General features: G+C 37.8%; 1 protein-coding gene across 2 annotated transcripts in view; it reads left to right on the plus strand.

The window, feature by feature from the left end:
• The window catches only part of ITGA8 (integrin subunit alpha 8), a 172,566-nt gene that overhangs the window by 116,568 nt on the left and 42,121 nt on the right, over positions 1-13,877 (plus strand). For both annotated transcript variants that reach the window (XM_026479018.4, XM_026479019.4), the window contains exons 22-23: positions 1,698-1,777; positions 7,037-7,117. In XM_026479018.4, the coding sequence (XP_026334803.2) occupies positions 1,698-1,777; positions 7,037-7,117 (161 nt within the window). The remainder of the gene's footprint in view (positions 1-1,697; positions 1,778-7,036; positions 7,118-13,877) is intronic.

Here is a 13,877-nt window from a genome sequence, read left to right on the forward strand (position 1 = left end):
CAGGCTTCATCACAATACAGTAAGATCCCCATCACTGGAACCGTGCAAACAATAGCAAACTCTTTCACATCATTCTTTCAGCCATTTTTATTGTACCCCTTCTATATGCCTGATACTAAGCCAGAGTCTCACAATATCAAGATGAAAATATATAATCCCCATTCAGTAAGAAACTCGACATTAGCAATATCAGAGGTTGAGTGATAGGAGAGTAGCAAAGAAGGAGATAGGGAATAAACAGAAAATTTCTGCCTTACCTGGCCTGTGGGATCAGACAGTATGTTGCAGGAGGATCTATTGTCCTGAACTTTGGACCACAAGTAGAACCTCTTCACATAGAAAAAGCAGGAAAAGTTTTAAGTAGTTTCCAAAGAAGAGAGAAGTTTATGTGCAACGTCCCAGAGGTCTGACTGAAAATCGCACATTTGTTATTATAAAGGAATTCATCGTGGCTGTGACATAAGGATGCATAGGTTTAGTAATGAGACCACACCTGGGTTTAAATTCCAGCTTTGCCATTTGTCAGTTGTGATACCTTGGACGAGGTCACATTGAAATGGGAGAATCCCCATGTTTAGGAATATTTGGAACAGTGCGATTATATGATGTATATAAAGCCACTAGGTCAGTACCTGGCTTATAGCAGTCAGTAAGGGTTAGTGAGATAATGATGATGATTTATGAAAAAAATAAAGATTTATTATTAGTTCATATTATTACTGGTTCATATTAACACGAGTTTTTAATCACTGATTTGATTCTCGTAGCGTAGTGGCCAAGAGTACAGGTCCTAGAGTTGGTTTGCAGGAATTTCCAACGCTACAATTCATTTGCTAAGCACCTGGACGAAGGCCCTTGATCTCCCTAATCCCCAGATTACCGCTCGATTGTAAAATGTCAGTAATCACAGTACCTACCTGTGGGGTGGTTATCATGATTATGTGAGACAAGGCACGTAAGGCTTAGCACAGTGCGTGGGAGAGTAAGTCATAGAATTACTCAGCTCTTATTTTCACTTCTTTATTTATGTTATCATTGGATTTATTTTTCCCAAAGTTTTAAAAATCTGTCCTCAAATTAAAAAAAAATATTAGAGCAGGTTCAAAACTTTGGAAAATAAAGAAAGGTGGAGAAAACAATCCCTTCACGTATAATCTTAACATAACCGTAGCATGTTATTCTGGTATATTTTCTTACCATACACCCTCACTCCTCTACAGTAATTGTTCCATCGATAAACTTTTAAAACAAAAGGAGAAACACGTTGTACATACAACTATGTTACCTGTTTCTTCATGGATCATTATTACATTAGAAGCATTTCCCACATATTTGCATAGGCTTTACAGCCATAATTTCAATGACTACCTAAAGGTGCATCAAACACAAGCATGACCGTTTTCCAAATCACTCATCTCTTGTATATTTAGTTTGCTTTTAATTTAGCATATAGCAAGGTGGCCAGAGAAGAAAGAGTCCATACGGGGCTAAATGAAGGGAAGGAACCATGATGTATAGGAACTTGAATTCCCGCGGTCTTAGTTACGTGACTTCCTCTCAGCAACCCAGGGTGGAAGCAGAGAAAAGGACAGCAATCTAGGGTGGGGATTTGCAAGGATGACTTAAAAAAGATTTTTACGCTGTGTAGAAAGTCCCTCCCTGTCATAAACTTAGTGACTTGTATTTTTTTCTTCTAGTATTCTCTGGGCCTCCGATTTGCAGTTCCACGTCTTGAGAAAACAAACATGAGCATTAACTTCGATCTCCAAATCAGAAGGTTAGATCTTTAAGTGCTTAAAATTATGGTCAGCATTCAATATTACAGAGATCCATATTGAAATGAACGGCCACTCTTCAACCTCCTTAACCTTAGAAGTTCTCCTGAAATTAAAACCCAGACATTCACAGATCATTTCCTTTGTTTCTGTTGTTTCAGTTTCGTAATTTATTTATTCATTCATTTTTTTTAATTTTTATTTTTTAGAAAAGAGATCCATCTATAGGCCAAGTTATTTTAATCAAATTTTGTCCTGGGTACCCTCCCACCCCCATTTACCTCCATTTTTCCTCATTCTGATTCACTTCCCTTCTCCCACCCTTACCAACACCCCTACTACATACCCACAATGCTCTCAGCAGCAGTCAGCTAATTCCTGAGGATAAAATTTTTGCAAAAAACACAGATTATACATTTGCAATCTTGAAATCGAACTCTTCAAGAGTTAATAAGTCTCAGATAGTTTCACTGTGAGCTCCAGGGCAGGAAGCAGGTGTGATCATGTATTCATCCAGAGCCTTCCTTCAGGGCCTTCTCTGGTAACTACAAGCCAAAGCAAGTAAGTAGCTGCTCTTTTTTCCTAAGACTGACCTTTTCCAGATATTCAAGTGTATCTTTTCACTGTCTATTCTGTTTGCTCTTTCATGACTGAAAATAATATTTAATGAGTGGGAAGCCTTGTAGGGAGCAGTGTGCATGAAAGCCCAACTGTGGACTTCAACCCATTAGCCAGTAATGGGATCAATTTAATAACTCCAGGCCAAAATTAAAAGAAAAGGAGATTGAATGGAATGTAATATATCAAAGTCCTGTTCAGGAAATAATCCAATTAGATAAATGTAAATGTGTATAGTAAGACACCTTGTGAAATGTGTATATTTCTTTTGTGGTCTGCAATTCTAAGTGTTTGAACATTGATATAAACAGCATATGCTCAGCATGGTGAACCCTTATTCTACCTATAACACAACTCTGAAGTCAGTCTTTATAATTTGGTTCTCAAATAGTAGTGTACAGGGTGGCTCAATCTTACCTTCTGTCCTGTAAGCAGTGATTGGAGAGTGTTGATTTTGTGTAATGGTTTACTTTTTAATAGCTACTTTAATTAAAGCTTTAGAGTTTTTTAAAAGCATATAAACTCTATAAGAATATAGCAGATTCTTTAAATCTACAACCTGGGTGGTGTATTTGGTTAAGCAACTGACTCTTGGTTTTGGCTCAGGTCATGATCTCAGGGTCCTGAGATCAAGCCCCACAATGGGCTCCACATTCAGCATGGAGTCTGCTTGGGATTCTCTCTCCCTCTCCCTCTGCCCCTTGCACCCATGCTCTCTCTCTCTAAAATTAATGAATCTTTTTTAAAAATTTAAAAAATCTACAACCACAAAAATCACAAACCACATCCCCTAAATTTTATGATAGATTTCGAAGAAGGAAGGTATTCTAACTTACCTTAGGTTTTTTCTGACCTTAATTAGGTCTTTTAAAAAATGTAACAATATTTTCTGCTAGAGATTTTTAAAACTTTTACCCATATTAGTGATGAGATGCAGACAGAATTTCTGTAATAGCATTTTACCAAAAGCTTATGAAACCACTTCTTTGTTGATATAAAATGTATATTTTCCAAAAGTTTCGGGTAGTCCTAAATATTTTCATTTGGGAAGTATTTGTAAGTTTTCAGGAAAAAAGAAAGAAAGTAAAGGCATTCCGCAGTGAGGACCACCATCACTCCAGACAGTAGCCTGAAGTTTCTTTTTCTCACCATCATTGTCTGTGACATTGATCCTGCAATGGCATGAAGACATATCTCTCATGAAATATAAAGCCTTTATTTAGAAAGGAAATCTGGAACAAAAATGCAAAGAAAATTCCTTGACACATCCTCCTTACTTTTGATTACAGTTACAGGTAATAGAATGAATGCCACTAGTAATTCACTCAAGAAGCCAAGGACAGCAAATGATGTTCTAAATGCCTTCCCAAAATCGCATCCTGGAGATCATCATTCAAATAGTGAATTCAGCAATGAAGTGCTAAACTTAATGGAAAATAGAAATGGTCACATTTTAACATCCCCCTTCCTCTAAAATATTGGACCATGATTATATTCCATCCCTACATGCTATAGAAACTCATGACTTAAAATTATCCTGGGGAAAAAAATGCGTAAATGAAGAACCAGAGAGGCCACAGGGACATACATAAAGCATCAAATTCCCAAAACAGACATTTCAGAGATAAAAATATTTGAGAATACTTAACACTGAGGTGAGCATTTATCTACATGCTTTGCTGGCAGACTGCAAAGACATAAATGAGTATTTAATGGATGGTTTGTATTCAATTTAAATGTGTTAAAACCAAAAATAAATTAAACCAAATGCTCTAAGGTCTAAATTCTTAAGGTTTGACCACACTGACCACTGTTACCCACATTTAATGCCCTTTTCCACAAACAGAACCCAAAAGAGAAACAGGGCTTTATATATTAATAAACTTAAAATAGTTCATGTTACCAAATGTTTGCATTAAACGGTCTCCTCATGCCGTGGCTCCGTGTGACATGTAAACATTCTCCTCCCTGAGCACAGCGGGTCTCAGATCACAATTCCCACACACAAATAGGTCTTCGTGGTGTCACTGACATTGCTTCCTCAGCAGTAGTGAAATGAATATCGTATTGTATTTGCTGATGTTCCAAAGACCACAAAAAGCACAGAGGGAATGTTAGAAAACAGAGAATAGGAAACAGTAAGGAAAAAGAAAACAGCATAAGAACGATAAGTAAAAAACATGTTTATCCTGGGTGCATGACATAGGGTGTAGTCGTGGAGAGGAAATCCATCATTCCTGTGTAGAACTAGCACCAACAGTATAAATAGCTCAGTGTCCAGAGCGGTGATGGATTGCTTGTTTGAACGGAGCAGTGGTGTTAGCAAGGGAGGTTTCCTTCCAGGAAGGAGGTCAAGGAAGCATCTAAGTTGTATATCAAAGCCCGGTGACTTTCTTACCAGGAGATGTTGTTGATACCACTGGTTGATTGCAGCACCAAGTGTCACGACAAGGCTGTGGGATGCAGGACGATTTTGATTAGCCAACTAGATCTGGTCTCCACATCCGCCATTGCTCTTATTACATTGAAAAGAGCCTCTGTCAGCTTCAGATGAGACTTCTGTCTGAAGACGATTTCAGCGCCTGACATCTATTTACATTTTCCGGATGTTATGAGTAAAGACGGTTGTGTCACTTCAACCACGTGGAAACAAAATGCAATGACATTATGGGACAGCTTAAATGAAACTTTTTTTCGTAATTTTTATATCCACCGCAGCAAAGCAGTGAGAACTAGAAAACTGAACAAATTCTGGGTAATGTGTGGAACAATGAGACTTAAATTTCTAAACTAAAGAGTTTGCTGTCGTGCATTTGGAACTACAAATGCGATAAATAGAATTACTTAATGATTTCTTGCTGGTTAGTAATTCAGTAATTAAAAAAAAAAAAAAACACCTCTTTAGTTGACTGACTTTCCCCAGATGTGATAATGATTAAGTGGCCTGGAAACTGGGGTTCAAACTTTGGTGAACAAGTCCCCCTAGGCTCACCACAAGGTTAGCCGTGATGCCCCATGACAGGAAATGAGCCTGACATTGGCCTGTTTATATCTTTTATGTGTGATGCAGTTTAAGTGGCCTTATCAGTATATACAATCAGACAAGACTTTTCAAAAGCATTGTGGGAACGATTCTGTCTCCTCCTCCTTTGAAAGCCAACTCTTATCATCTCCTCTCCAGCCCCCACATTTGGAAAGCTTCAAAAGCTAGTCCGAACACACCCCATTACCACGACTGCAGTGTGAAAGCTTATCCACTGAATCTTCGTGAAAAGTCGATGATGGAAAGAGGAGTCTTTCTCTTCTTAATGAGAACTGGATATAAGCATGACCTGTCCGTGGTGGTGTGGCCACATCTGTTTGCTGAAAGCTGCATAATCTTTGGGATATGAGGGTGACTCTAGGGAACGTGCAATAGGGTTTATAAAGGCAAATGGCCTCTGCGTTCAAAGCTCAGTTGTTCCAGCCTCTTGTGAGACCACGTTTCATTTTCCTGACAGGGCTGGCTGCTTAACATGCATTTTTTAAAAATTAAATTTCATATGTAGGCACACCTGGGTGGCACAGTCAGTTAAGTGTCGGACTCTTGGTTTCAGCTCAGGTCGTGACCTCAGGGTCATGAGATTGAGCCCTGCCTCGGGCTCTGTGCTCAGCATGGAATCTGCTTGAGTTTCTCCCTCTCCCTCTGTTCCTCAATCCCCCCATTCTCTCTTTCTTTAACTCTCTCTCTCTAAAATAAATAAGTCTTTTTTAAAAAATTAAGTTTCATATGTAATTATATTTGCTTGAGAGAAAAAAACCAGCAGACTTAAAAATAATTTTGCCACTGTTCAAAGAAACATTATTAAACACGCACCTTCTATCTTGAGATTCTTGATGCACTTGACAACACCTATGTCATTTCCTAATTGCCTTGGCATGAGCTGCCCAAATTCCTGGCGTCTTGCTTCTTCCCGCCATTGGCTATGCTTCTAATTCCACTCCCACCTCCCACCCTAGTCAGCCAGTTAGCATGCAGTGAACGTACACTTATTTTAATATTACTTCAGAACTAAGTCGTAAGGAAGATATATTTGCTGCCAAAACAATGTATGGTATGATGCATTCCAGAGCCAAACGCAAACACTTTTTCCATTCTGTGCTGCTCTTGGATTATTCATGCTAGTTCTCTTCTTTATTAGCATGGAGAATCAGGAGTTGACTGCACCTTCCTTTCCCATCTACTGGGCAATGAACATTATTGCACAGAGAAGTTAAGCAATGTGTCCAAGGTAGAAGCTGGAAAATGAACTCAGCTCACTTGCCTTCTTGGTTTAGCCGTTGAAACAAAAAAGTGTTAGCTTTTCTAGATGTCTGTTGTGTTTTCAGATAAGATGTCTCTTCATGGAAAGTTATTACGTACTTTTACTCATAGAGAAGCTTAGTATTTCCATTTTCAAATGGTTATGATTTTGTAGAATGGATACGCCATTGTTTTCTGAATGATTGTATTAGTAATGTTTGTTGTTCTTTTGATCTACAGAATGTTTTTCATCTTTTTTTATTATGTTAGTCACCATACAAGCAGCAGAATGGTTTTTATGATCATATATTGTAACATGTCTGAAAAAATATATCTAAATCATATTGTCACTGTGTTTTAGTTCCAACAAGGACAACCCAGACAGCAATTTTGTGAGCCTGCAAATCAACATCACTGCTGTAGCTCAAGTAGAAATAAGAGGGTGAGTAATAAAAGACATTGTAGTAATTATATTGTAATGATAGCTTTTATGAAAAAACACTAATAAAAACTATATGGAATTTTCTTAATGCATTAGCAATCACAAATCGCTTTGGTTATAAATTTTCATTCTTTTCTACCCATCGTTAGACTTCCGTTGAAAACTAGAGTAAACCCTATATGGTAATTAACTCTAAGGATATCAAAACAAGAGATCACTTTATTCCTCAAACTAACAGTTCAGGAATCAGACTATAAGAACAAGTGATAAGAAGTTAGATAAAAATCAACAAACCTGTGATTGCGTGAAAGTCTCACTTCTCCAGTAACTATTTCGGCATAATGACAATTCAGTCTCATCATACCGCATCTTGAGTTGAACAAATGGCTGACTCCTAGATGTGAGGGTCGATGGGATTTACATTTTATGTCTTTTTCCTTTTTTTTTTTTAAAGATTTTATTTATTTATTAGACAGAGATAGAGACAGCCAGCGAGAGAGGGAACACAAGCAGGGGGAGTGGGAGAGGAAGAAGCAGGCTCATAGCTGAAGAGCCTGATGTGGGGCTCGATCCCATAACGCCGGGATCACCCCCTGAGCCGAAGGCAGGCGCTTAACCACTGTGCCACCCAGGCGCCCCTGTCTTTTTCCTTCTGTCCTATTCTTTGAAGAAGGTACCAGAACGCAATCAGTTGAGAGACAGGAGGACAGTCAAGAAAAAGGCTTAGAATAACTACCATCTTGGGAAATCCATGACTGGGGGAAAAAAGGAATTAGAAATGTACTGTATGTAGTCATCTTACGCAAGTGTGGACTCCACTGATTTTATTGTAATTCTTATTTCTTCAGGACAATCAAGGACTTGACTAAAAAATGTCAACTGGTATTCTGGGTTGAATTGTCATTGGGCTCCAGCAGTCCCAGTTCCCTTTCCTTTTCCATAGTCCTGAGTGGTTCCCACTCCTCCATGATGGCAGTCAGAGCCATGGTCTCCATGCATTCTGTCACTGCTGCCCCCTTCTGCTCCCCATGGGAGGAGCCCTGCCAGCTCTCCTGGACCAGTGAGGCTCCACCTAGTGGATTAGAGAAGAGTAATAATACCTAGCACATATTGATCCTTACATGTGCTACCCCAGTCCATTAGCACATCTTAATATATCCCAGTATCCTAGCTGCACAGGTGAGGAAATTTTGACACAAGGGGCTGAAGGCTACATAGCTGGAAGTGGGAGCTAGAATGCAAGTCAGGCAGCCTGTCTCCAGGTGCGTCTTTATAAGTGATGGTGCTATGTAGCCTATGAGAGAATTCTTTGAATCTTATTCACACAAAATCTTGTTTTGTTTATGCTTCTGTGATTTTTTTCGTTCAAATGAATGTTTTTGACATTCATCCACTTTACGGCATGTGCCTATAGTTCATTCATTTTAATTGCAGGAGAGTTTAATATTGTAAAGTTACACCATACTTACTTACCCCTTCTACTCCTGATGAACATTTGGGGGTTTTCTTTTTCCTTTTTTACAAACTTCCTTGTACATACCTTCGGTACACCTGTGGAAGAATGTCAGAAGGGTATGCGCTTAGGTGCAGAAGTTCAGGATCAGACAGCATACACTTTTTAACTTCATTAAATAGTACCAAACTATTTTTCAAAATAATTATACCTTCCTATTGTTCCACAAGACATGGAGGAAAGTTTTCACTGTTACACATTATTAACTAATTCACAAAATGGTCATGTTTTTCATTTTGACCCAATCTGATGGGTGAGAAATACTATCTAACTGAAGGTTCAATTTGCCATTCCCTGATTCCTAATCGACACTGAGTAGCTTTCTCATGTGTTTGTTGTCTCCATTCTTCCCAAACTGGGTAATTTCTGCTTATTTTTTAGGACATATTTCTACGAAGAGACTTAATTTTTTCATATTAATTCATAGGAAGGAACTCTTTCCTATTCTGGAGTTGAGACACTAATCCTTTACCAGCTACACATGTTGCAAGTACCTTTTCATAGTCTGTGGGGTTTGGTGTGTGTGTGTTTGCGTGTGTGTGTGTTTTAAGTCAGGTTTATTGAAGTATAAATTATATAAAGTAAAACCCTTTCTTTTAGATGTTCAGTTTGAAGCATTTGGACACCACAGGGATGTTCAATGTAAAACAGTTCTGTCACCCCACATAGCTTCTCATGCACCTTTGTAGTTAACCCAGCCCCCACCCCCAGGCTCTGTCAACCTTGATCTATCTTCTGTCACTATATTCCCAGAAAAATCATATAAATATGCGCATACCGAATGTAGCCTTTTGAGTCTGGCTTCTTTCACTTAGCATAATGCATTTGAAAAAACACCCATGTTCTTACATGTATCAGTGGTCTGTTTCTTTTTATTGCTGAGTATTCCACTGTTCCGAAGTCCCACAAATCGTTTATCCATTCACAGGTTGATGAACCCTTGGGTTTTTTCCAGTTTGGGGCTCTTAGTAATAAGCCTGTTATCGGCATTCACACACAGGTCTTTGTTGGGATATTTGTTTTCATAAATGGAGTTGAGTTGTATGGCAAGGTTACGTTTGACTTTATAAGACATCGCCAAACCGTGTTTCAAATTGGTTGTACCATTTCCATTTCTCATTTCCACGAGCAGAGTGTGAGTTCAGTTATGCTGCGTGCTTGTAGGCATGGGCTTGAGGTTTGTTTTTGTTTGTTTTTAGCCATTTTAGTAAGTGTGTGAAAGTATCTCATTGAGTTTTAATAAACATTTTCTTTTTTTTTTAGATTGATTAATTTATTTATTTGGGAGAGAGGGAGAGAGCACACAGAGGGAGAGGAAGTGGGAGAAGCAGACTCCCCACTGACCAGGGAGCCCACCGATGAGGCTCCATCTCAGGACCCGGGATCATGACCCGAGCCACTCAGGTGCCCCTAATTAGCATTTTCTAAAGACTAGTGATATTGAGCATCTTTTCACTACTTATTTGCCCTTAGTGGATTTTTTTGAAGTGTCTTTTAAAATTTTGCCCATTTCTTGTTGAGTTGTCTGTCTTATTATCAAGTTGTAAAAGTTCCCTACATATTCTGGATACAAAATCATTTATCAGATTTGTGTCCGGCAAACATTTTCTCTCAGTTTATGGTTTGGCTTATTATTTTCTTAACAGTGATGTTCAAAACCCAAAAGGTTTTAATTTTTATGAAATCCAACTTTTAAATATTTTATAGTTTGTTCTCTCTTTCCATAAAATAAATAAATAAATCTTTAAAAATAAATAAATATGTAAGTAAATAAATATTTTATAGTTTGTACTCTTTTTGTCCTTTGTAGAAAGTCTCCACTTTGCCCAGAGTCACAAGACTTTTTCCTATGTTTTCTCCTAAAAGTTTTGCAATTTTACATTTTAGTCTATGATTAAGTTAATATTTGTGTTAAGTGTGAGGTAGGGTCCAAGTTCACTGTTGCATAAGAATATCCAGTTGCTGCTATGCTGTCGGCTGAAAGACCATCCTTTCCCCCATTGAATTACTTGACATCTCTATCCATCTGTGAGGCTCTGCTTCCAGACCTTTCATTCTGTTCCATTGATCTACACATGTAATAAGTCTTGAAACGCAAGCAGTATATCCTGAGATCTTGGTAAACTTGCTTACAAATTCTAGTAGACATATTGTTTGCTGATTTCCTAGAATTTTCTATAGCATTATCATGTCTTCTGTGAATAAAAAGTTTGATTTTTTTCCTGACTAATCTAATCTGTATGTGCCAGAGTTTAGCCAACTACAGAGTTAGAGGGAATAGTACCCACAAGAGATTACCCTTATTTTTGATACCAACAGCAGATTTGTGTGCTTCCCAAAACCACTATCAGGTTTGATACTTCACTTAGAAGGACTCACAGAACTCCCTGAAAGCTATTATACTCATCAGTACAATTCGTTACAGGGAAAAGAAAAATTAAAATTAGCCAAGGGAAGAAGTGCTTAAGTTGGAGCCTGGTAGAGAACTAAGCACAAGGCTTCTTGTTCTTATCCGCCATGGAGCCAGAACATGTTACTTTCCTTGTATGGATATATAACAGTATGCATGGAGTATCCCCAGCTGAGGAAACTCCCGAAGGCTCAGTGTTCACTGTTTTTATTGAGAATCCACTACACAGGCATGATCAATTGATTGACCACTTAATTGATCTCAGTCTCCAGGTTGTCTGATATAATGGGATCAAGCTCCCACCCTGACTCACACTGTTGTTCTTTCTGATGTGGGCACCTCCCACCCTAACTCATATTGTTAGAATATCCAGTGTGACCTAAAACACCCAGAAAAACAAAGATACTTATTTCAGGCATAAAATTTCTAGAGCTTAGACTTTACCTTCCAGAAGCTGAGGGCAAAGGCCACGCCACTTTTGGGAGGAAGGTCAAGTTGTTTACTACATAGTTATGCCTTTTATTTCTTTTTTCTTTTTCGTTTTCTTCTCTTACTGCACAGACTAGGAGGGTCAGGGCAAGATTGGGTAGACTTGATGCAAGAAGACATCTTTGCCTTGTTTTTAGATCCTACCTTGATCTTAAGGGGGAGACATTCAGTTTGTCTTTCAAGAAGTTTGTCTGTTTCATCTAAGTTGTTACATGTATAGCATAAATTTGCTCATGATATTCTCTCATTTTCCTTTTACTGCATGTAGGACCTCATCATTCCCTGTATTGGCAATTTGTATCTTTTACTCCCCTCCATTTTTGCCCTGATCACTCTGGCTAGAGTTTAGCGAACTTTTCAAAGAACCAGTTTTTTGGTGTGTTGTCTTTTTTTTCTTTAATTTCATTGACTTTTCTTTCTTTCTCTCTCTTTCTCTCTAAGATTTATTTATTTATGTATTGGGAGAAAGAGAGAAAGAGAGCACAGAGTGGGGGGAGGGGCAGAGAGAGAGAGACAGAATTTCCAGCAGATTGCCTGCTGAGCACAGTGCCCATCCTGGGGCTTGATCTCATGACCTGAGTCGAAATCAAGAGTCAGACACTCAACTGACTGAGCCACTCAGGCACTCCTTTTTTCTCTCTTCTTATTTGTTTGTTTTGTTTTCTATTCCATTAGCTCCTGCTTTTGTTATTATTATTTCCTTCCTTCTGTTCACTTTGGGTTTGATTTTCCCTTTTTCTCCTTCCTCTAGGTAGAAATTAGATTATTGGCTGGAGACCTCTCTTCTGTTCTTACATAAGCATTTAGTGCTGTAAATTTCCTTCTAAGTGCATGAGCACATACCAAAATGTTGATATGTTGGGTTTCAGGCACAATGTTTTCTAATTTCCGTTGTGATTTCTTCTTTAAGTCCTGAGTTGACTCATGAGAAGTGACCTGTTTGATTTATAGATCTTTGGAGCTAATCCAGATGTTTCATTTATATGTGTTTCTTATTTAATTCTCCCATCTTTCTCAGTGAGAAAAACACAAAAAAAAATCAGAGAAGAAATAAGCATTTTTTTAGTATCTTATTTTTATATCTTTTAACATTTACAACTAGTGTATATGAAGTTTTGTCTCCTTCTTTAAGCTTAATCTTTGTTTTGCTAACCAAAAATAAATTGAAATTGTTTTTTAATCCCAAAGCAAATTTTAAGTTGGTAACTGTTTTTATTCCATAAGACATAACTCAGTCCAAGGCAGCAGAGGGTGTAATGTAGTTGTATTTATTCTTATATACCCATTTTATAAGATAAATATTTATAAATATACTTCTGCCATCATTTATTACACCAATATTTCTCAGTTAAAAAAGAAGGAAATTTTCAATTAATTTTACCAATAATCAGAACAGGTAATTAAAATTGGGTTTTTCATATGGGTGCAATTTTTTTAATTGCTAGATTCACATCCAACAATTGACCACAGTTTATTCTCTAACACCATGTTAGAGTTCTTTTTAGCCATTTTGTGAAGTAAAACTCTTTATTCCAGATACTCAGCAAAAATATTGGTTTCGTTGTTTAATTCTTCAAGGAACAAACAGCTACTGTGTTGAAAATCTTCCACGCTCAGTCTTGAGAAAAATCTCTTTTTATTTGCCAGTTGCGTTTATTCCAATGTATTTTAGCACGCACTGTCTCTAGCAGCTCTTTTTCAGTTTAGTGTTGTTTTTATCATTTTAAAAATAAACTCGAATGGATTTATTTCCTTAATGGGAAAAAATACTGAGAATTATTCCACTTATTTCAAAGCCAGATGGTGACAACACTGTCTTTCAGCAGACTCCCATGTCATTTGTTCGTACAAAGGATTAATTTAGTAGTAAGTCTGTAGGAAGTAAATTTGGCCACAAGAGGCAGCACCACATGCATCCAGCTCACAAAGAGTAATAAACTTGTGTCCTTTGTCATATAATCAGGATTGAGTGGGTTTGATCACGGACACTACAATCATACAAACATGGTCTGTATAGACCCAGCTATAGCAGGTACAGCCAACATTGTTCCAGACAATCAATAGTAGTCTGCTATTTGGGGCTTATAGTGTTTGAAAACAGGATTATGAATGAATATAGCGTTCATTCCGTATTACCTACCACAACATTGGCTTTGAACTTCCGAGAGTATATAGACTTTAACTTATCAAAACCTAATTCCTTGTTTCCCTAATCCTTTCCCAATGTCTACTATTACCATTGGTACCCCAATCTTCTTATCCCTGGGGGGGTCTCTGTGGAATAATGTTCTATCCTCCATCTTAGAATGTGAGTGCTATTCAGAAAGAGCTGTTAGGGCTGTTTATCC

This window comes from Ursus arctos, unplaced genomic scaffold (genome assembly GCF_023065955.2).
Source record: "Ursus arctos isolate Adak ecotype North America unplaced genomic scaffold, UrsArc2.0 scaffold_30, whole genome shotgun sequence".
Classification (NCBI taxonomy): domain Eukaryota; kingdom Metazoa; phylum Chordata; class Mammalia; order Carnivora; family Ursidae; genus Ursus; species Ursus arctos.